This window comes from Heterocephalus glaber, unplaced genomic scaffold, assembly GCF_053883595.1.
Source record: "Heterocephalus glaber isolate CG9 unplaced genomic scaffold, H.glaber_assembly_v1.0 deba00001472, whole genome shotgun sequence".
Lineage (NCBI taxonomy): Eukaryota > Metazoa > Chordata > Mammalia > Rodentia > Bathyergidae > Heterocephalus > Heterocephalus glaber.
This window is the reverse complement of record NW_028258315.1, coordinates 64235092-64258086: the sequence shown is the minus strand read 5'-3', so window position 1 is coordinate 64258086 and position 22995 is coordinate 64235092. Positions and strand designations below refer to the sequence as shown.

The 22995-nt window shown below is 52.6% G+C and overlaps 2 protein-coding genes across 12 annotated transcripts in view; one reads left to right on the top strand and one right to left on the bottom strand.

The window, feature by feature from the left end:
- The first annotated feature begins 2113 nt into the window (after window positions 1–2113).
- On the top strand, window positions 2114–19216 carry Vill (villin like). Its single transcript, XM_087181086.1, is given in 19 exon segments — window positions 2114–6141; window positions 6308–6382; window positions 6700–6905; window positions 8577–8685; window positions 9870–9972; window positions 10273–10486; window positions 10951–11026; window positions 11124–11222; window positions 11779–11914; window positions 12184–12284; window positions 14247–14384; window positions 14493–14648; window positions 15066–15245; window positions 15755–15906; window positions 16703–16820; window positions 18002–18184; window positions 18346–18417; window positions 18615–18881; window positions 19064–19216. Coding segments are annotated over 19 exon segments (2604 nt in total). The 5' UTR covers window positions 2114–6075.
- A 222-nt stretch (window positions 19217–19438) lies between these two features.
- The window catches only part of Plcd1 (phospholipase C delta 1), a 23253-nt gene continuing 19696 nt past the window's right edge, over window positions 19439–22995 (bottom strand). For all 11 annotated transcript variants that reach the window (XM_087181366.1, XM_004854261.3, XM_021266087.2 and 8 more), the window contains 10 exons: window positions 22286–22487; window positions 22052–22196; window positions 21828–21977; window positions 21587–21742; window positions 21215–21374; window positions 20972–21088; window positions 20396–20574; window positions 20169–20301; window positions 19941–20090; window positions 19439–19808 (listed from right to left, as the gene is read on the bottom strand). In XM_087181366.1, the coding sequence (XP_087037492.1) occupies window positions 19723–19808; window positions 19941–20090; window positions 20169–20301; window positions 20396–20574; window positions 20972–21088; window positions 21215–21374; window positions 21587–21742; window positions 21828–21977; window positions 22052–22196; window positions 22286–22487 (1478 nt within the window). In that variant the 3' untranslated portion in view covers window positions 19439–19722. The remainder of the gene's footprint in view (window positions 19809–19940; window positions 20091–20168; window positions 20302–20395; window positions 20575–20971; window positions 21089–21214; window positions 21375–21586; window positions 21743–21827; window positions 21978–22051; window positions 22197–22285; window positions 22488–22995) is intronic.

The window sequence follows — 22995 nt, the reverse complement described above, 5'->3', positions numbered from 1 at the left end:
CATCTGTGGATTCAACTGACCTTGGATTGAAAATATTTGGGTAATATTGTGTCTGTACTAAACTTGTACGGTCATTTTTCTTTATCATTATTTTCTAAACAATACAGTATAACACTACGTAGTACTTAAATTGGATTTGGTTATAAGTAAGCTACAGATGACTTAAAGTGTGTAGAGGTTACATGCAGATACTACTTCATTGTACGTAAGGGACTTGAACATTCCTGGATTTTGGTGGCCATAGGGATCTTTTACCACAATTTTTTAAAATTTAGGGAAAGAAAGCCCCTCCAGCTGCTCTAAAAGGTTGAAAGTTGAGCCAAGGAGGCCAAGAGTCAAAGAGGGTGGCATCAGCTCCCACTGGCAGCAGAATACTCCTAGAGCAGGGCAGGAGTCAGGAGTTCTGGCTAGGACCGGTGAGGAACCAGCCCCACTCTGGCCAGTGGCTGCCCTGTGAGTGTGGGGGAAATGAGAGAAATAGGCAAGCTCCCAGTTCCTTGACCTTGTTCCTGAGCCTCAGCGAAGACAGATCTGAGAGAAGCCTGAGGTGGACATACCAGGAGAGATGCACCAACAGTTGGATGGAGGAGACTGAGGCTGGAGGTGGGGACCGGGAATGGGAGTTAGAGTCAGAGAGACACTAGCATTCCCACGGCATTCACACCCTTGGGACTGGAACTGGGAAGGAAACTAGAAAAGGGACAGTAACTAAGCCCTGAGCTCTGCGCTGCTGACATTTAGAGGCCCCTCAGGAGACAGCTGGAGTGAGAGGGAAGATAGTGACAACCAATCCCCACTGATGACCTAGGAAAGAGCCATATGCAGGGAATGTGAGAACAGAGACCTGTAGAGTGGCGGAGGAGGAAAAAGGGGTGGGCAAGTAGGAAGACATGAGGGCACAGAATTTTCCTGGGCATGGGGCCAAAGAAGGCAGGTGATGGGGTATGCACAGACAGAGCCAGTCACACTGTTGAGATAAGCAGTGTCACAAGTGGGGACCAGATGGGCACACTGTGGCACAGGAACACACAGGGACCAAGTACCCTTTGATGCAACCATCCCTCCGCACACTGGGACCACAACCATGTCTATTAAGTGCAGGCATACACTGGCTGTAGATTGTACTGACTCAGTTCCTAGACTCTCCCACCCCAGTAACAGAGACTTTCTCTGGCCACTGGTACCCAGAAAATGAGGTGAGCCTGACAGCCCTTGGGGAGGGGGCTGGCTTCTAGACAGCTCTGTCAGTATTTATTGACTGATTAACACATTGATTAAGATTGAATGTCCAGCCCTTTGAGCACTAAGGGGTGTGGTGTGTCCTGCAGGGCAGGAACTGGGATTGAGTTACAGTAAGCAGAGCCCGGCACCTTGCCAGGCCCAGCACCGCCCACAGGCAGGGCAAAGGCACAGGAGCAGGTTCCAGCAGGTAGGCCTGAGCAAGAGGGGGCTGGGAACCGAACCAGTGAGGAGGAGAGGGCTGTTCCATGCCCAGGGTGGGAGGCACAGAGTCCCAGGCTCAGCATTACAGAGCAGAGGCTGGCAGAAGCGGGGGACCTACAGCAGCTCGGAAGGTAAGAGGACTGGTGGGGGTTGGGCACTTGTGGTTGCCGGCCCAAGAAGAAGAAAGCCAGAGCTTGTGTGACTGTCATACTCAGAGTCTGTGTGGCTGAGCCCCCTCCCCAGCCCCCCTTTTCCTCCCCCTCCCGCTGGCAGCCCCCTCTCTCCTCACTGGAAGTTGAGCATAGTAACATCACGACGGGCACTGTGCAGGTACCTGAGGAGGAAGTAAGGCAGGGCTCACTGCAGAGAAAGAGGGGCACCTGGGGTCAGGAAGGGGCTCTTGGAGGGTGAAGGGGCCCTTCAGAGGAGGAAGGGAGCACCTGGTGGGGAGAGGAAAACCTAGGTGAGAGGAGGGAGAGGCTAGAGGAGGAGGAGGAGCCTGGGAAGGGGGGCCACAGGGAGAGAAGGGGCACTGGAAGAGAAAGGGGGCACTTGGGAGAAATGGGCCCTAGGGAAGAAAAGAGGCTTCCAGGAGAGAGAGAGAAGACACAGGGTGGAGGTCCCCGCTAGAGGAGGCTACAGAAGGGAGTCCACAAGGGAAAGGGGACACATTGGTGGGTGGGAGGGCTTGTGGGTCTGGGACAGGTGCTCAGGGGAAGGGCCAGGCCCCTGAGGAGAAATGGACAGCCTGGAGGAAACAAGAGGGTGTTAGGGGAGACAGGGCACTCCCACTCTTTGAACATCCCTTTCCCCCAACTGCCCTCAAACCCAGTTGGAAACAGTGAACACAGAGACTTGGAAATGGGGCCTCAGCCCTGGCAGCCTGAGAGTCTGGCTTCCCAGGATGAAACTAGACATGGGACACCTTCCCAGCCTCCTAGGGGTTATGCTGCCCCCTCCCAGTGAAACTAGCTTAGTCCCAACTTTCTGGCTTCCAGTTTAACTTTCCTATCCCACATGGACCCTCACTTTCACTATCCCAAAGCTAGTCCGTGGTCTTCCTGTCACCTGAGGCTGCCGAACATGAGTTATATCCCACAGCCCCTGTCTGTCTATACCTCAAGTCACTTCCTGCCTAGTTCTTGGTCCTTGCCACTGGTCATTGTTTCTGCTTGTCCTTCAGTGTTCTGCTGCAGGGTCACCATCTTATGTCACTACCCACTATCATGGCATCAGACTTTCTGTTGCTTTAGATCGCCGTTTTGTGGCCACTGTATCTGCCTGTCACACCAGTGAGCCATTAACTGTTAGGAGCATGGTAGGTGCAGTCAGAGTGTATGGGTAACTCCCTTCTCCACTGCTGTTCACTCAGTTGGTCACAGGGCAACATGCTTTTCAGCAACCATTTACTAGTGCATGTATGTAATCCCACCACTCTGGAAGGCTGAGGCAGGAGGATGGAAAGTTTGAGCCCAGCCTGTCTCAAAATTTAGAAAACATAAAAAAGGATGGGGGAGTAGCTCAGTACTGGGTTCAATCCCAGTGCTGACAGCAAGGGAAGTGAGAGACGGAGGGAGGGAGGAGAGAGAAGGGAGAGAGAGAGAGAGGGAGAGAGAGAGATGCAGAGACAGAGTTAGAGACAGAGATAGAGACAGAGACAGAGAGACTTCCCTGCCTTCAGTAATCTTCTGCTTGGTGTGGGACACCAAAACCAACATTCATAGTTTTCATGGGGTGCAGGGGGAGGCAGCTGTGTGCTGTGATAACCACCTGCAGCTCTAACTACCTGGAAGAATTTGGGTTAGTTGTAGAAAGAACCTCACACGTGTTCATGAAAGAGTGATGCAGGGAAGCCTTAGGTAGTTGAGCATGAGATGCTGAGGTGAAAAAAAATCAACAGACCTGAGAGTCCCTGACTTCCCCAGATAGTGTTCGTTCCATGTTTCTTTCCCTCCCTGCACACTCAGAACCACAGAGCACAAACTCAAGCTAAGTCTCTGTTTGCAAAGCCCATGGCTGTTTACAGAGCCTGTGTGTATAGAGTTCAGCCCTGTCTCAAGAACCCATCAAGGTCCTCATGCCTCCTCTGCCCAGAACTTGGGACTGCTGAGCCTGCTGCTTGCTGTCAGATTTACCATGGTGTTCAGAGACAGTCCTCGTGTGTGTGGAGTCGACCCAGGTTTATGTCTTGTCTGCAGAGTCTGGCTGGTTTTGCTTGGAGCCTGTAGCTATTTTTAGAGTCTAGGTCTCTTTAAACAGTTTGTCCCTCTTGCTTTGTGTATAAATTTGCTTTATTTTGTGGCAGCTGCCTGCGTGCACAGCTATCGCTTTCTATAGAGCTTGTCTGGTGTCTTGGTCTGGGACATCTCTTTCTACCTAAAGACATTTCACTGTTTGCCAAGCAGTTTTCTGTTTACAGTACCTATCCCTGTCAGCAGAACCTGTTTCCTTTCCAATGAATGTTTCTGTCTCCAGACTGTGTTCCTGATGGCACAGCCTCTTCTCTCTTTTATCTGCAGCCTGTGTAGCACCTGTGGCATTTTATAGGACATTTGCCCGTTTGTACAGCTTATTGAAATTCCCTTGGGTAGAAATTTCCCTGTGTCTGCTTGTAGGGTTTGTTCCAGTGAAGAGTTTATCATTGTCAGAGGGGCCTGTGTCTATTTGGGAGCACTGGGATCTTCCCGTAGAGTACATCTCCATTTGCAGAGCTTTTGCCTGGCTGTATACTCTATTCCATTTGTATGTGCATCTGTTAGCAGAGACTGTCCTTATTTACAAAGCTTTTACCTGTTTCCAAGTTTGCCTTCGTATTGAAAGCCTGTCTTTGTTTGCAGGCCCTACAGCTCTCCAGCCCTACTTCACAATCTTGCCCATGTGTGGAGCAAGTATACTTGCACACACAACTGACCTCCATGCTGCTCATTCGTCAGATCTTCTTCTTCTTTGGAGAAGCCATCACTGTGACCAGAGTCTGTCCACTTGGAAAACCCATGTAGGCTTGTAAAACCTTTTCCTATCTGAAAATAGCCTATCTGTGAATTTTCTGTTTAGAAGGTCTGTGTCTTTTCACAGCCCAAATACAAAGATCATGGTTGTTTTTCTGGCCTGTTCCCATCTCCCAGACTCCCAAGAATTGAGTCTATTTACAGAAGCTATTGTGCATATAGAGTCAGTCCATGTCTACAGAGCCTTTGGCTAGTTCAAGAGCCTGCCTCTGTCTTGGTGTGCTTTCACTGGCCAAGATGTAGCACCTATTTGCACAGGTTGTTTACATACATATCTGTCCATATCTGCAGAGTCTATCTCTTATGCAGAATCCCTGTCATAAGGTCTTGTCCCTGTCCACCTTTGCAGAACCTTTCCCAGTCTGTAAGTCTCCTACCTGCCTGCAGAACCTGTGACTGTTTGCAGACCCTTCAGCCATGTTCACAGTCTTCACTTGCCTGCCAAGACTGTCTGAATTTCCCTTGGTGGCACTTGTGTTTGTTGGCATAGGCTGTCCTTGTACACGCAGATGGTCTCTGTTGACAGAATTCATTTTCATCAGAAGAACCTGAACCAGTTGCAATTGGGGAAGCTATCCATGTCTGCAAAGCCAAAGCCTGTTTGCAGAGCCTTTTTCTGTCTACATAGCCTGTCACACTCTGTGGGTTCTGTATTTGTTTACACAGGCTGATCCTAACTTTGGAAGACCTATGTCTATTTGCAGCTCAACCCTTGAGTGCAGAACCTATCTTTGCAGGATTGAGTCCCATTTCAAGAGGCTGTCCCTGTGTGCAGAACCCGTCTCTGCCTGCTGGATCTGTTCATTTTGATATAGACTTTGCCAGTCTGCTACACTACCACTGTCCACAGTGACTGTTCTTGACTGCAGATCCTGTGTTTGTCTGCATAGCCTGTTTCTAACTCCCTGTCTGTTTGCAGTGTTGCTGGCTTCCATGCCTGCCCCTGTCCAGAGATGTCAGCTCTGATTTAAGAGCATATCTACAGACAAACTAGGTCCCTAGTTGCAAACCTCTACAGGCTGATCCTCAGTACCTAGCCTGGTTTCTTGACATGGGCACATTTACAGAGCCTTCCTAATGAAAGTCATGTTCTATGAATGTCTTAAACACTTTCTTATCACAGGAGCACAATTCCTGACCCTCATAACGTAAAGGAGGACAGATTTATTTTGGCTCACAGTTTCAGAAGTTTCAGTCCATGGTTGTCAGGTTCAAATGCAGAAATGACATGGTGGAAGGGCCTGACGCAAAGGAAAATCTGCTCACACTGTGGTGGTCAGGAAGCAGAGAGAGAAGGGAGGAGCAGGGGAGGGAGATACACCCTTCCAGGTCATTCCTCTAGAAAGCATGACCAACTCTTAACAGCACACTCAACTGCTGAACTCATCTATGGACTAATGCACTGATGACTATAGCACCCCCATGAGCCATTCACCTTCCAACCACACAAACAGACTTCTGTTGGACATCCTAAATGTAAACTATAGATTTTAGACTATAGAGAGCTGCAGGTGGGGAGAATTCTTGTGGCAAGCCCAGAGTACAGGTGGCCATGGGTTGGCTTCCAACCTAAGGACTGTGGCTCTTGTTCTCTGTTTCCCACCTCATTCCTGCTTGGCCTAGAATGAACGTTAACAAAGACCTCCCAGCCATTGACAGCCAAAGAGAGCTCCACATATGGATCACTGAGGTGAGGACCACAATCAGACAGCCCAGCTGGTGACCTGGAAGAGTGTGGGGTCACTGAAACTTGGCTTCTCACACCCCCAACTCAATGCTCCCTCCTCCCCCGCCTCCATGTGGGGGTCATGGGTACAGGAATCTCTGAGTTGTCACTGGGTGCCCTCTTCTCCCAGAACCTGAAGATGGTGCCAGTACCTGAGAGGGCTTATGGGAACTTCTTTGAGGAGCACTGCTATATCATCCTCCTTGTGAGTCACTTAGGGAGGGAGTCTGTCTTGAGGGTGTGACATGGCCCAGCATGGGAGACCAAGGTGCAGACATAAGTTCTGCCCTGGGGAGACGCAAGTAGAGAGCCCTAGAATCACATTTGACAGTGGGCTGCGGCCTTGTGGCTGCTGAGCTCTGCTCTTCATCATCTCCTGTCGGAGAAAGCACCTGTTTCATGTCTCCTCAGTGACCCTCTGGAAATCCTCAGCCTTTTTTCCCTCCGGGTATTGGTGCCTGGGCCCTTTCTCCACCCCTACTCCTCTGCCCGCCCCCATATACACAAACACCTGAACCCTAGGTTCCCCAGCGTCCAAAGGCCACACAGGAAGTATCTAGATAACTGCACTACTGGATTGGAAAGGAGGCAAGTGTGGAGACCAAGGGAGCTGCAGGTGCCTTCATGCAGTGCCTGCAAGAGGCACTGGGTGACCAGATGGTGCAGCATCGAGAAGCACAGGGCCATGAGTCTGACTGTTTCCACAGCTATTTCCATGCTGGAGTCATGTGAGTGCAGGTGGGAAGGAAAGGACAGAGGGGCAGAGTCAGTGCTTATGAGGGGCTGTTGTGGGGTGACTATCCCTCATTTACTAAATGCGATGTGTGTGTGTGGGGGGAACTGGTTGAGATACAACTCATATACCATACAATCCACCTATTTTAAGTATGCAATTCAGTGATTCTTTTTTTTTTTTTTTTTTTTTTTTTGGTACCTGGGATCGAACTCGGGTCCTTGCGCTTGCACAGCAGACAACTTGTGCAGCCATCACCACAATCAGTTTTAGCAATTTTCATCACCCTAAGAAGAATCCCCAAACATTTTAGCAGTCATGTCCATTTCCCTCCAGCACTCCTCTTCCCCTTGCCTTAGGTGACGACTAGTCTACTCTGTGACTATGCATTTGTCTATTCTGGACATGTCTTCTAAATGGAACCGTCCAAAGTGTGGTCTTGTATGGTTTTTTCCTTTAGTATTCTGTTTTCAAGGTTTATTTGTTCTGTAGAATGTTTTATTAACTTAATTTTTTGTTATCAAACAATATTTCATTGTACTGATATACCATGTTTATTTATCTATTTATCACTTAATGGGCATTTGGGTTGTTTCCACATTTTAGCTGTTATTGATAATGCTGTTACAAGCATTTGCATACAGGTTTTTGTAGACAAATTCTTTCATTTCTCTTGAGTATGTACAGTAAGTCTCCAATTTATGAACATTTGAGTTGTGAACGTTCACAGGCATGAAGAGACCTGCATTAGAAACATTCGTAGATGTGAACAAATCATAGAAGTTGCTCACATGTCTGCTGGACATTGTCACAGTTGTCCTGCTGTGTACAATGCAATACTGTACAGTACCCAGTCAGAGCCCAGGATGTCCAGAAGCAAGAGGGAAAGCAGTGGTGATGTGGAGGGGACCGCTAGGAAGTGCAAACCAATATGCATTGTATATGTGTGTTTAAAGGTGTAGAAGACTCACTTTGTCAGACTTACAAATGAATTTGACTTACAAACGTTCTCCTGGAATGGAACCTGTTCATAAATTGGTGACTTACTGGGCCTAGGAGTGGACACCAATCCTGCATTGAAATTGCTTTTATATTTCTATTCTGGTGGAAATATGTCTTTACTGTAAATTGCTTCAAATTTTTTAAAATTAAAAATTGCAGTATATTTTGATCATTTCTGTTTTGTGTAGTTAGGCCTAATATGTTCAAATAGTGTACACAGGAACACATACACACAAGACACAAGTATATGTGCACATACAGGAACACACACCATCCCTTATACATGTCTACCTGACGATGGGCACACTTACATTACATACATGAATGTTCATGCTCAGCCACACACATATATGCTGTTACCTTCTTCTATGTATTCATGTCTGGATTCACATGGGTAAACATATATACACTAAATGTATGTATATGTGCTTGTGTCCATATCTCTACACATGGATAAACAAATGCATATTCATGCCTCATGTGTGCACCCATGTATTTACACATACGTGCATTCAAATCTATTCAAATGCATGTATTTAACAGGCACATGGTATCCCCCATGCATATATGTGCGTATTGCATATATTGCGTTGCATGTGCATATTATACCCATTCCTGAACATGGCAGTGTGTATTTCTACATGGGACCCTGTTCCCTCCTCAGCTACAGGGAGGGAGGCCCAGGACCTGACCTCAAGCATGTGGAGACCAATATGTACAATATCCAGAGACTGCTGCACATCATAGGGAGGAAGCATGTGTCTGCTACCCAGGTGAGGGCCACCAAGGATGTCACTGACGTGTGGACTGAGCTTGGGCGGAGTGTGGTGAATGAAGTATGACGAAGTGTGGAAGTTGGTGGGCAGTATTGAGGGCAGAGCCATCATTGCTCCCAGGTGGCCTATCTTGACTAAGGAGAAGAGAAAAGGCAGAGCCAGGCTTCTCGGCCCATCTCTGCCATTGCTCCCTGGACTTTCTGTTTCCTCTTCTGTCTCCCTGGCACATTAACCAGTTGGGTAAGTGAGGCAGAAAAGATTTTACACCTGGCCCTTTTAAGCAGGAGAAGAGGAGGCAGCATATTTGGGGAGGAAGTGCACAGTTCTCACACACATTATCAGTGTCACCTTCATGCCCTCACTGTTGGTTTCTATCATCCCAGGGGTTTCTCTGGTCCATGAAATGCTCTTGTACAAATTAGCACAGAGTGCCTCATACTTCCAACTGTCAGGAAATTAATAGAAGATTCTGATAATGTTAGAGCAAGACATGCTGCTGCCATCTGGCCTGAATCTGGTGTAAAGACCATTCAGGTGTACAGTGTCCACGATGTAGATTGTGACCCTTCGGTTGTGCATATTACAGCCCACACAGCATTTGGCAGCCCTGTGACATGCAGACAGTCCCCTAGAGGCTCTGCACTGTCACCCACAGTCCAGTGACCATACATCTCTGGTCATGCAGGGACACATGCAACCCCAAGCCTTTGCCTATTATCCTGGCATAATTGAAGTGCCCCCTCTTGTCCTCAAAAGTGTCTCTGTTTGCATAACTACACTTATCCATAGGTGTACACTGTTCCCACAGAGGCACACATATATTGTCATGATGAGCACACACGTGTTCATATCGGATATGTGTGTGAATATGTACACAGATAAGCAGATACATACACCCCACTACATGCACACACATGTATATATGTACAGTGACAGACCTGCATTACCTCCAGTCACACATGCTGAGAGTTGTATGCAGCAACACAAAATGATCCTCAAGGTCACATGTGGTTACACAGACATATGCCTCCACGTTGTGACAGGTGACTTCACGGTCGCACATACACCTTGTTACACAACAGTTTCATGCACACCAGTGACACACTCCAGCTGTGCTCCCCTCTAAGGAGTGCTAGAGGTATACACCTGTTTCCCTCTCTGTCCCTCCTTGGGTCTGGCAGGTGGAGCTGTCCTGGAACAGCTTCAGTAAGGGTGACATCTTCCTGTTGGACCTGGGCAAAGTGATGATCCAGTGGAATGGGCCGGAGACCAGCATTTCTGCGGGTCAGTGTCTTCCCTGGGAACTGGTTGCACATGGCCTGAGGAGAGGCATGGTCCTCCAGATGCCCATCCTCTGGCCACCCCAAGACATGGGCTGGGCCCTCCACCACAACTCAGAAAGCACCTACTAGGTACAAGTTGAGTTCAATCTTGCACTGGTCGTAGCATCCTGGATGCCGGAATTAGGGAACACCAGCTTTCCCTTCCCTCCTTTCCTGCTTCTGTAAGCTGAATAGTGACAGAAAGGATCTGGGATGGGCTGTCTGAGAGGCTGAGAGGATGCCTGGGAAGCCCTGACTGCAGGTCCTCTCCCCCAGGGCCTGGCCTTGACCTGCAGCATCCGGGACAGGGAGAGTGGTGGTTGTGCACAGATTGGTGTGGTGAATGATGAGGCTGAAGCCAGTGACCTCATGCAGATCATGGAAGCTGTGCTGGGCTGCCGAGTTGGCAGCCTGCAGGCTGCTATGCCCAACAAGACTATCAACCAGCTGCAGAAGGCCAATGTCCGACTCTATCAGTGACCAGGATTGGGGGAAGAAAGGCTGGGTGGGACAGTGCAGGACTGCTTGTCCATCATTACTGCAATAACAGCATCTCTAGAAGGCCCTTCAGAAAAATCAGGTGGGTTTCTGGGATGGATCAGGTGGGACCTTGGGCCCAGCCTGTGTTTTTTTTTTTTGGAACCGGGGATCGAACTCAGGACCTTGAGCTTGCAAGGCAAGTGAGGCACCACCGAGCTAAATCCCTGGCCTAGACTGTGTTTTGCATGATGTGTGGCAGCCTTCCTGAGACCCCTGTACAGAAGGTGGACTAAGGCCCTGTGGGGGTCAAGAAGGCATTTAAGGCTACTCAGCAAGGCAACAAATCAGGGTTCTAGCCCCACACTTCTGTCTCTAGAGATATGGAAGTATTAAAGGGGGCTGGGGAAGAGACAATCCAGGAAAGGGCTGATTAGCCCAAACCTACATGCCTGTCTCCCAGTGTCTATGAGAGGGGCAAGGACCTGGTAGTCCAAGAATTGGCGATCTGCCCACTGACCCAGGACCTACTTCAGAGGGTGAGGAAGGCCTGGCCCCAGGCCCCTCATGCATCCCCACCCTGTAACGGCAGTCCCAGTCTGAACCCCTACTGACCAGTCCCACCCTCGCTCCTAGGACTGCTACATACTGGACCGGTGTGGCTTCAAGATCTACATATGGCAGCGGCGCAGGTCCAGCCTCCTGGAGAAAATGGCTGCCTTTAGCAGGGCTGTGGTGAGGCCCCAGGGCTCTGTCTGAGAAGGACACAGCATGTCCTGGGGGCTGATTAGGGAAGCAGCCTACCCTGAATTTTGGCAGGGAGTAGCCTGCCCTGGGGCCTCCCCTGCAGTTTGAGTTGGGGAACGTGACACCCTGGGGTCTCAGAGGGGAGGGAGCCCTGCCCTGGGGTCAGAAATGCCTAATCCTGCCCTAGGATCCCTGACAGAGAGAGACCAGGTGGCACCTGAAACACCATATCTGTAAGGGGGATATGGCTGGGGAGGCTTCTGGAGGAGCCCCCCCCTCTTTTGGAGGTGAGGTGCTGAGGGGGCTCTGATCGGGTCCGCGGGGATTGTCATAGTCGGCTCTTCCCCAGGCTAGGACTGAGAGGGCCCTCAGGGACCTTAGAGAAGTCAGTAGTTACAGCATCGGCTGTTAAATGTGTCCTGAGCTTGGTTAATTAACATTTCTCTGAGCTTGCCAGTTCAGGCAGTCTGAGCAGGAAGTCCCGGGGGACGGAGCGAAGCAGAGGGCCCTAGAGCCGCAGGTGTGACAACAGCTCCCGTCCCAGGGCTTCATCAAGGCCAAGGGGTACCCAAACTGCACTAGCGTGGAGGTGGTGAACGACGGCGCCGAGCCGGCCGCGTTCATGCAGCTCCTCCGGACGTGGTCTAAAGATCTGGGCAGGAAAAAGCCTGGCGGGACAAGTGAGCACTTGGGAAAGAGCGAGACGGGCGGGAGGGGCTTGGGTGGAGGGGGAGGAGCCTAGCAGCTGGGGCGGGGCCTGGCAGGAACCCGCGCGCGACGCTGGCGGAGGAGGGGCGGAGCTTGGCCGGAGTGGGGCCAAGAACCTATGCTGGCCAATTAAGGGGTGTGGACCGAGCGGGGCGGGTCCCAGAGTGTCAGAGGGAAGGTGACGAGTGGGCGGGGCGGAGACGAGAGCTGGAAGCACCACTAACCTCCCTCCCACCTTCAGGTAAATTGATCCAGGTAAAGCTGGATGTGGGAAAGCTACACAGCCAGCCTGAACTAGCGGCCCAGATCAGGATGGTGGACGACGGCTCTGGGAAGGTAGAGGTAAGGGGCACTGGCTTAATGGGGGAGATGTGTGCAGAGGGGTAGGCAGGCATGGCAGCTATCTAACACGACTGGGACGCCCACGTGCACATCCACACACAACTGGGGACATCTATGGGACACGTGTACATACACACTCCCTAACAGCTGGCCCATACCTAGTCGTGCCTAGTCATTCACAGTCACAACCACTCACTCACAGTCTGTGACTGCACAGACACACAACACAGAATAACACTCGGGCACGTAACTGCCCTGTTATCATATGTATAACAAACCTGTACAAGTGACAACACGGACACAGATACACCTTGTAATTGTGCAGCCACAAGCAGATGCATAACTGCAAGCTGAAATTGCACAATACTACATCACACATGTGCACAGTCACATACAACCATCAACCCATGGGGACACACCAACACATAATCTCTCACAGCACCCCACATTCAGCTGCCAACACACAAACTGTCATAAATTGTCAACCATTCATATGGTTTCAAACCAGTATCCAGAAGCTGCAGGGTTGGGGTCCACTCCCAGTCTCCATACAGTAAGTTGTACCCTGGCTTGTTGGCTGACCTGTAGGTAGAGCCCTTAATTCCTTAAGGCCTCAGTTTTAAAATCCATGAAACAGGGACAGAAACTGAGGCCCATAATATGAGACCATAACTCCATAAAATGAGGTCAGGTCCCATCTGGCCTCAGGGCTGTGTGATTATGGGAAGAGAACCACTGGGTCCCAGTTCTCAAGTTGAGGTCAGAGAAATACAAGCTTCCTTCTGCATTTGCCCCAATATGGATGGACAGAGGTGGTAAGTAGGAAGAAATCTAGAGAGGAGGAAGAGAAAGGGCAAGGGGGAAATACAGGGAGAGAGGAAGATGGGATGGGAGTGGATGGGTAAAGAGACTTCGAAGGCAGCAAGAAGGGAGAAGACAGAGAGGGTAGAAGGAGATAGGGTGGAGGAAGAGAAGGGAGAAATGAGGGTATACAGAGAGGAATAGGGGATCAGGAGAGAGAGAGGATAGACAGGGAGAGAGAGGCAGGAAAATGGAGAAGTAAGGGAGGCTTCGAGCCCAAAGGCAGATGCATGGCAAGCAGAGAGGGCCTGAGCCAGGAGGCCTGACTGCCAGCTAAGTGACACTCTTGGTTGGTATGTTGTCTGGGTTAGCCTCTTCTGATAAAGTCAGGGTTTTAGATGCCCTAGTCTGGAGTTCTCTTGAGAAGCTCTCAGGCTGTGCATGGCTAACGGATGCCCAGGCATTGTGTCCCTGCCTGCAGAGGCAAAGTGCAGTAGGCACTGTGATCCCCATTTGCAGGTAGGAAAAACTGAAGCCTAGCATGGTCTTACTGCCAACCTGTGCAGACCAGGGATTTTGTCTTGGGTCTGCAGGCTACAAGGCTCATGTGTGGCTACCCCACAGGAACAAGAAATTACACTGACAATTCTGAGGAAGTGATTACATTTCAAGTCTTTAAGCAAGCTTCATTTTTAAAAAATGATACTTAAAAGAAAGATGGGAATTTTCCCCAGAGCTCCTAGGCCTCACTTTAGCCTCACTCCTGCTGCCCTGGCCTGAGAAGTGAGCAGCTGTGGAGGGACCTGTCTGCTCCTCTCCAGGGCGGTGGCTGGTGGGGTCAGGATTGGGGGTGGACATAGGACAAGGGTTGGGCCATCCTGCAGCCTCCAGAGTCCTCACCACTTGTCTACCCAGGTACCACACACAAACTCAGAGTCCTAGTTGAATGCAGGCAGCACCGGTGTGGGGTCCACGAGGGAAGGGTCACCTGCAGATCCAGCACAAAGCATGGGGAGGGCACAGAGCTGGGGTGAGCCCTGTGTGGATGGCCACACAGATAAGAAATGCCTATGAGCCAAGGAGAGCTTTCTGGCTGGTGCAGACAGGCAGGCTAGGACAGGTAGAGGAGACATCTGTGGCCGCTGGTCCTCTACTCCTCAGATGTGGTGCAACCAGAATCTAGCCAGGCAGCCTGTGGACCCCAAGCATCATGGCCAGTTGAGCTCAGGCAGCTGCTACCTTGTCCTCTACACATACCAGAAGCTAGACCACGTCTAGTACATCCTGTACCTATGGCAGGTGCGCTAACCTGAGGAAGTGGGGCACACCTTAAAGCCCAAGAACTAGGATCTGAGAATGAATGGGATATGTAAACTGCACCAGACTGTCACCCTTCAACTCCCACAGGGCCACCAGGCCACTGCAGATGACAAGGCACTGATCTGCAATGCTGAGGAGCTGGACCTCATGTACCAGGGAGCCCTGCTGCAGATGCATGTGACCATGAGCAGTGAGCCCCCCCACTTCCTTGCCATCTTCCAGGGTCAGCTGGTGGTCTTCCGGGTAGGGTCCACTCTGCCACTGTGGTGGCAGCTTCACCAGTCTTCCATGTGCCTGTTGCCTTGCATCCACTTGCTATGTACCTTCTCTTCAGGCCTGGAGCCCAGCTTTCCAGCCCCTGGTGTCCTGGTGCTTGTTCCAGGCCAGGATGCTCCTAGGGTGACCCCTACCTGAGTTTCTTTCCCTGCTCCCAGGGATATGCACAAAGCAAGACCACAGGCCAGGAAGTTAAGCCAAAAGAGGTCATGTGTTCTACCTTCAAGGTCTGAGCAACTATCCTGACCAGATGGGGTGAAGGATCCATTTAGAAAGAGTCCAGAAGACAATGGGACTCTGAGCTCTGAGGCGATTGGTCCCCATGGGATAGGGAGGTGGTTCTCAGGAGCCCTTGCCTTAGCCTAAGGCCCAGCCCTCTTCTAGGAGATCACTGGAGACAATGGGAGGGGGAAGCCAGCATCCACCACGAGGCTCTTCCATGTACAAGGCACCGAGAGCCACAACACCAAGACCGTAGAAGTAGCAGCTCAGGCCTCATCCCTCAGCTCCAGTGACATCTTCTTGCTGGTCACAGCTGATACTTGCTACCTCGGGTTTGGGAAGGTACCTGCAGCACTGACCATTTGACTCACACCTGGGACAGTGGTGTCAGACTGGGATGGGTCCCCTCCACCAGATGCAAGCTTCCCGTTCAACCAAGGATAGGCCAGTGGGGTTAAAGGAAGAAAGTGACAGGTGGACCTGGGAGTCCCCTAGGGCTTGGCAGAAGGTGCCTCCTCTTCTTCCTGCCTTGAACATCAAGCATGCTCCTTCTAAGTCTCTTGGGAGAAGGAGGGAGGCCTAGTCTATTTTGCTGGAGTTTTCTCTGGTCTCTGGCATGCACCATGATTAACACTAATCCCCGGAGTGGGGGTGGGGGTGTCCTATCCATACTCGGGATCCAGAGAGGCTTCCAGATCCCGTGAGCTGGAACAGGGAGGGAAACTGAGGGCCGGTGGGGAAGGAAAGGAGATCCCTTGCTCATGCATGCCCCAGTGTCAGCTTAGGGTGGGATGTAGGATAGAGCTAAAAGTAGGCCTCCTGCAGGGCTTATCCAGCTCTGTGCTTGCCAGGGCTGTAACGGTAACCAAAGTGAGATGGTGAGGATGGCGGTCACTGTCATCTCCGCAAATAACAAGGAAACTGTTCTGGAGGGTCAGGAGCCTCCCCACTTCTGGGAGGTGCTGAGAGGGCGGGACCCCCCTACCCCAGCAAGAGGTAACAGGTTTGGGAGGAAAGTGTTTTTACCTTGAGGAGCAACCAAGGCCCAGAAAGTGTGGGTCACTAATTAGGGTTGCATGAAGAGCTGGAGAGATATGACAGGAACCGAGGACTCCAGCCCTCCACCCCCAGGACTCAGGAGCAAAGCCCAGACTTCACTGCCATCCTGGGTAACTTGGATCAGGATGCACAGGCTAGCTGGACAGTACTGCCCTCTGCTGGCAGAATCTACTCCCTGCATTGTCTCTGTTCCAGGCAAAGGGCCAGAGGCAGTGAGGGCTCCAGGGAAGGGGGAACTGCGAGTCAGGGCGCTCTTGTGTCTGTGCAGCCTAAGACTTTGCATCACACTCCTCCCCAAGTCTCCTGAGCGCAGTGCCACTATGCCCCACCCAGCCTAGCTTTCCTCCTTCTACCCTGGACCTGAAGCCAGCTTCCTGTTAGGGGTATGTCCAGGGGACCCTCCCATCCCAGAAGTGGTGGTGGTGGGGGGGGGGGGCGCAGCTCAGGACCTACCTGCTGAGCCAGCTACCCCCTTTCCTAATGCCAGTTACTGGGAAAGTTACAGGGCAGCTTGTGCCAAAGCTGGCTGGGGCTGGACAGGTCACCTGATCTGCCTTCTCCGTTGACAGAAAGGGACCCTGCAAACCAGAGAGGAGCAGGGTGCTCCTGGAGGAATTATGGTTTGGTAGAAGTCAGACCTCAGAGAAGTTGCTTCCCTGTCCTGGACTGGGGACCCCTTCAGTCCGTGGAGGAGCAGCACCCTTGACTCTCCTTACAACCTTGCTACCCACGCTGGCCAGGTTCCCTGAGGCCTCCAGTTTCCAGCCATGACTGTTAAGAGTGTCAAAGCCAGATGGGCTGCTGGTCCTCACAGAAGTGGTGTTCTTTGGCCAAGAGGACCTGGGCACCTGGCAGGAGGTAATGAAACTACTCTTGGCTGGCTGGGGTGTATCTGTATTTATACAACTGGGTGTGTGTCTAGCCACCTGATCCTGCACACAAGACCGTGAGTCTGTGTGATGTGTAACATCACAGCTGTCTGCAATTGTGCAGCGGCAGACCATGGATGAGTCTGTATCACTGTGTGACAGCAGCGAGACTGCAAGAACCTATGACTGTGAGCTGGAACTCGGGTGATTGTGACCAAATGTGTAGTCTGCATACGCTCAGACTGCATGTGAGTCCAGGTGACTGCACGTCCGTGGCTGAACACGTGTCAGTGTTGAGTGACTGTCAGTGGAAGGACTGACCACGTATCTGTGAGGAGTCTATGTGACTGCGCATTTGCCTCTGTGTATATGGCTGTGTGTAAGACTGACCACAGTCACACTGTCAGTGACTGTCGTGACTGAGGTCCAGTGACTGGAACTGCCCACACTAGTTATAACTGACCAGACCGTGGGGGAGGGGGACACCATGTGACCAGCTGTGGGTGTGAGGGACTGAGTGGGTCTGTTTGTATCTGTGCAGTTGTGTTTCTGTGTGACTTTACAGTGGTGAAACTGGCTGGTTGTGTGTGACTGCTAATCAAGTGTGACCGGTCTCGTGTGTAGCCGCATGAGTGTGTGTCTGTGTCAGTACACCTGTGTGGGGCTGTGCCTGTGGCACTGGGAGTTAGTGAGGAGGCTGTGGGCTCTCGTCTAACCCAGAGAAAAACTCAAGCCCTTACTAAGCCCCACATGACCTGGCCAGCCCAGCTCTGGCCTGATTTCCTCCCACTATCCGCCTCGCTCCTGCTCCAGCCTCTATGGCTCCCTTGCTGTTCCCTGAACATGTCAGGTACCTCACCTTTTACTTCTTTGCTTTCTCCTAGACAAACATGTAATTTGCTCATGAAAGCTGTACAAGGGCAAGGATTTTTGCCTAGTTTTTTCACTGTTGAATCCCCAGTGCGTGGCACACAAGGGGGCTTGGTAAAGCTTTGCAGAGTGTATGCATGCCTGTGACATTCCTGTGTGGGCAGCTTGCTGGCTGTGTTTGGTTGGCCAGGGATGTGCATGAAGGATCTGAGGCCACCTGACAGACAGGGAAGTGGATGAGGTGGTTGGCTCCAGGCAGCCAGTCCACCTGCCCAAGGTTAGCCCCTCTCTGTGTCCCAGGTCTTCCTGTGGCTTGGAAAAGCTTCAGGTGAGCAGAAGGAGGCAGTGGCCTGGGGCTGGGAATACCTGAAGATTCATCCAGCAGGGAGGAACCTGGCCGTACCCATTGTGCTGGTCAAGCAGGGCCATGAGCCTCCCACCTTCACAGGGTGGTTCTTCACTTGGGACTGCTACAAGTGGATGGTGAGTGAGGCCTGAAATGTCCGGCCCCACTCTAATTTGGGGGAGGGTACATTCTGGTGAAGGGCCTCCAGCACGTATGAAGGAGACCTACTTTCATCCTCAAGTCCTTGTGGGTCCCCTCCTGCCTCAGTCCTGATAGTTGTCCTGATTCTTACCCCTAGAACGACCAGTCCCATGAAGAAGTGATGGAGGGAAGCCTGGGAACAGGGTCTGCCATCTCTGAGATAACAGCGGTGAGTACTGGGAACCCTGGATGTCCCCCACAGTGGTCTGGGCTCAGATGGCATGGATGACGGTGGACAGCGGGAGGGGCCAGGCAATGGTGGGCAGCAGCACTGCAGTCAGGGGCAAGAGGCGAGGGGGTTCAGTGTGACCTCTTTGTGGGCTGCCTATTCCACTCTACCCCAGCCTGAAGCCCCTCTCTGGACAGAAAATCAACAACTTTGGGCCATCCCAATGGCCAGGCAATAGGAGGGCAGGTCCCTCAGCCTTGCTGGTCCTCAAGGGCTCCCAGGACAGCTCATAGGAGCTGGAGTTGGGCCCCAGGACAAGTACTAGGATCACCAGCACCAGGACAAATGCCAGCAGCTGTGTCAGTGACACCAGCTCACCAGTCAGTGGGAATCTGCCCCGGGAACGGCTGATGCACCAGGCTGCTGAGGACCTGCCCCCAGGTGTGGACCCTGCCCGAAAGGAGGTGAGCACCCAGACCCTGTCACTCACTGCTGCAGCACCAGTGCATCTAGCACTGTGCTGGAGGAGTGACCTTGGCACTAGACACATGTGGGAGTCTGGTGCCCTGATGACAACTTTGTGTGGGATAGAATTCTGGGCTCCAGTGACCCCTGTCCCTGCATCCACTCTCTCCCCATCCTCCAGTTCTATCTCTCAGATTCTGACTTCCAAGATATCTCTGGGAAATCCAAGGAAGATTTCTACAGCATGGCCAAGTGGAAGCAGCAGCAGTAGAAAAAGAAGCTGGTTTCTTCTGAGCCCTGGGGGGAACCTGTTCCTCATCCCCCTTATCAATAAATGCTGGTGGCCTGCACCAGGCATGGTACATGCGGCTTCAAGCCCAATCACTTGGTGGGTTCCCCTCTCAGGGAACAAGGCTATGTGACCCTGAGGGCTATGTCCTCCCCAGAGGGGTTTGCTTCTTGCTGCTCTCTCTAGACCTCCCCATGAGCATGGGGAAGGGACACAACACGTGCTTTCCAGGAGATTTTCTGAGTCCAGGTAAAGAGATCACCAGGCTTACTCTCAATGTGATTTTTATAAAAACTCTCAACCTAAGGCTGGCCAAAGGGTTCAGGGCTGCAGTGTTGTTCTTAACGGAATTAAGGAAGTTGGAGGCACTGCACTGAGCCAGCTCCCGAGACCCCAGAGGGGCAGCAGCATTGACAGTATGTTAGAGCTAAAGGCAGTTTGGGGGCCCCTAATTCAGTGCCAGAGGTTGGAATGGCCACACCAGCCCTTTCTTCAGTTGTGGACACAGGGCCTAGCCCACTCATGGCAGATCCCACTGGACACCCCATGCCTTAGTCCCGGAGGGTGATCTTCACAAAGAGGGTGGCTGATGGGTGCTGGTCTCCATTCTTAGATAAGAGGTGGATGTGGCGGTATCCTGGCAGGCAGATGGGTGGGAGGAGAGTTCCAGTTACTCAGGGAGGATGTGCCAAGGCACAGCCAGTTTCAGCCCAAAGAAAGCCAGGCCCTGCCTCCCCAAGTGTGGCCATCCCCACACCCATATACTCACCCTGCTTAAGGCTGTGCCAGGGGATGGTGCTCTGGCCAATGAAGTCGTTCTTGGAGGAGGCATCATAGTCCTCCACCACAAAGCGGACGAGGGCAAGCTCAGGCACAACCACCTCAAACTCAAACTCTGTGTTCCACCGTGGGTTGAAGCCTAGAGGGACAGGCACCATACATCAACAGCATGGACATCAGCTCCAGGAGCCGGGCCCAGCCCAGACTCAGCACGTACCATTATTGGTGATTACAGCAGTCTGGCGACTGGCCATGTCCCGGCCCACACCATGGATCTCCACTGTCACCCTGGGGTCCACAATTGAGTTCTTATTCTTGTTGACTTTTGGCAGCTGCTGCCCTGAGATGACCTGAGGAAAGGTGGTGGATAATTAAGGGTTCAGGAATGGCAGTGAGGAGGAAGGGAGGACCACAGGTACCTGTCCCTCCTGGGTCTGGCTGTACCTTCACAATGAGCCTCTTTGGAGCCCACCAGGGCCCTTGGGTCAGAGCACGTGCACTGAAGGTGGTGTTGAGGTCTCTCAAGAAATCAGGCTTCAGAACATACCCACAGGCTCCATTGTCCTGGAAGCGGCCCTGGTACACATCCATCTCTGGCCCAGGTGTCTGGAAGTTCAGGGCCACTGCAGGCAGAACAGAGAAGTCACAGACTGTGGGGTGGCTTCGAGGCCCTAGTGGCCAGCCTGCGTAGGACACGATGAGGCCTGGGGTCCCAGGGAGAGTCAGAAGCAGAATTCAATGTCACTCAATGCCTAGTGTTCTCTTGCCACCTCAACTTGACTCACCACAGTAGCCATGAACACTCTATCTGGTGGCAAAACTCCAAGGGCTGGGGCGCTAATTGTGTATTTTCAGACACTGACTTGCTCGTAGGGAGATATTTCCAAACAGTTCACCAGCTCCACACACTTCTGCATCTGATCCTGGTCAGGTCCCCAGGCCTCTTATTGAAGGCCCCACACCCCTGGTCTCAGGACTGGAGCTCTACTCCAGGCTCCTCCAGCCCCAGCTGGCTCATACCGATCTGGCAGCCCCCATTCCACATCTCCACAGGGCTGTAGTTGGAGGAGTCTGTTCTCCATCCAGCCGGGTAGATCCTGCTCAGGTGGCCCACGTTGTGGCGGACAAAGCTGCTTCCTGAAGGGAAGTATGGTTCAGTCAGCAGTGGGGCTCGCCAGAGCAGGGAGAGGCCAGGACCAGCCCTGGCCAGCCCAGATGGTCAGGCAGGTGGGCAGCACCCTCTGTCTGCAGGGAGGGACTCACCTGACTCTTGGAGCATGCGGAAAGCACGGTTCTCAGAGAAGGATGCCATCTCATAAAAAGCCTGCCCTGAGGGGCCAGCACTGGAGAAGCCCCCAAAGTGGACACTCTTGCAGTAAATGACCATGTCAGAGAGCTCCTGTGCCAGTCTGAGCTTATCCTCCTGGGGGCCGTGGGGAGGCCCAGGTTAGAGCCAGGGGTTGGGCAGGGTGGGCACTGAGAGCCAGAAACCCAGACGCAGAGACAGTAGGAGACAGACAGAGAGAAGGGGCAGAGGGTCTGAATGGCAGCCACAGAGAACTGAGACAAGGCGAATGCCCTGTGGGGGTGGGGAAGGCCCTGGGGCTGCCCCTCCCCTCCAGCTCCCCCTTGAACCTTGGGCTTGTGCTGCACCCGGCTCCTCACGGCCTCATCTTCCATCTCAGCAGCCTCATCTTCATCTGACACAGTGGCCTCAGGGGCACTTTCCCCTCCAGGGGGTAGCAGCCCCCCAAGCTTCTTCCCCTTCAGCAGGATCTTCCCCTTTAGTTGCTAGGGGTGGAGGGGCAACTGGTCAGGGCCCACCTGGCCTCCCAGCCAGTCTCCTGCCCTCTTTTCTGGGCAACCCCCCCCATACCTCTGGGGAAGGAAGGTTACTGGTAACTCCATCCAGTGGCCGGTCCAGTAGCATGGGCCCCAGGATGGCATGCAAGTGTCGTGCCATCACGCGTTGCTGCTCCAGGCTGCAGTGGTTCTCCAGGGACAGGATGACTGGGTAGGGGGAGGCCTGGAGGCCCAAGCACATGTTAGGAGGGCCTGCTGCCCTTAGCATCCCCTCCCCACCTGCAGGGGTACGCCCACCTTGAAAGCATAGTCCCGGATGGCCCTGACCACATCGCAGAAGAAGATCCTGGAAGTGAAGGTGTAGCCATGGTAGATGATCGGCTCCTGGTTGGGCCCATCCCAGCAGTCAAGCTCCAAGCAGCGGCAGCCTTTGCACAGTGCCCTGAGAGTAGGGGTGGCAGCTAGGATCCTCCAGGTCCTGTCCTGAGTCCCACCAAAGCTCCCACCCCCTAAGGCTTCCCTGGACCGCACCGGATGTAGGCTTCGGTACTGCTGGGGCCAGTGAGCTGGTCTTCCAGCAGGTATGTGTTGTGTGAGGAGGATACCAGGTAGTGACTGAGCGGCTGGCTCATGTCCTGATAGACTCGCCGATGCACCAGGTTGAAGGCGTTGCCATCAGCTGACAGCAGGTACATGAGGAAGCCATCCTTGGTCATCTGGTGTTGTGCCTTGGCTGGAAGGGAGGAGGTCACCATTGCTGGTCAGTGCTGGCTGCCGCTCCAGAAGGAGGAACCCTCTCCTCCCTCTGGTTGCCCATCCCCAGCTGGTTCTCAATGGCTCTGGGAAGCAGGAGAAGTCTTGTCTCCAGCCAGACTGTGGTTTCCCCAGAGGGAGGCCCTGCCTCCTCCTCTTCTGTCCTCACACTGTGAGGCCCTGGAGAGCAGGGTCTCCTCTCATTCTCTGTGCCCCCAGCTAGGAGGCCCCTCTACAGCCAGGCTCCATCTTTTCTGTTCTGTCACATCTCTTAGCTGGCCCCAGAATGAACACACAGAAGGAGGCAGGAATAGTGTGCCTTTTCCAGCCACCTCAGGGAGGGGTCCTTAAGGCCCTCTGAAAGAGGAACAAGAGGGAAACTGAGGCCCAGGGAGGAGCACTGATGTTGGAGTCCTGTCTCCCATCTGCCTGCTTTTGTAGGCCATCGAGTGCTGCCCAGAGGCCCTGGGGCTGATACCCCTCCCCTC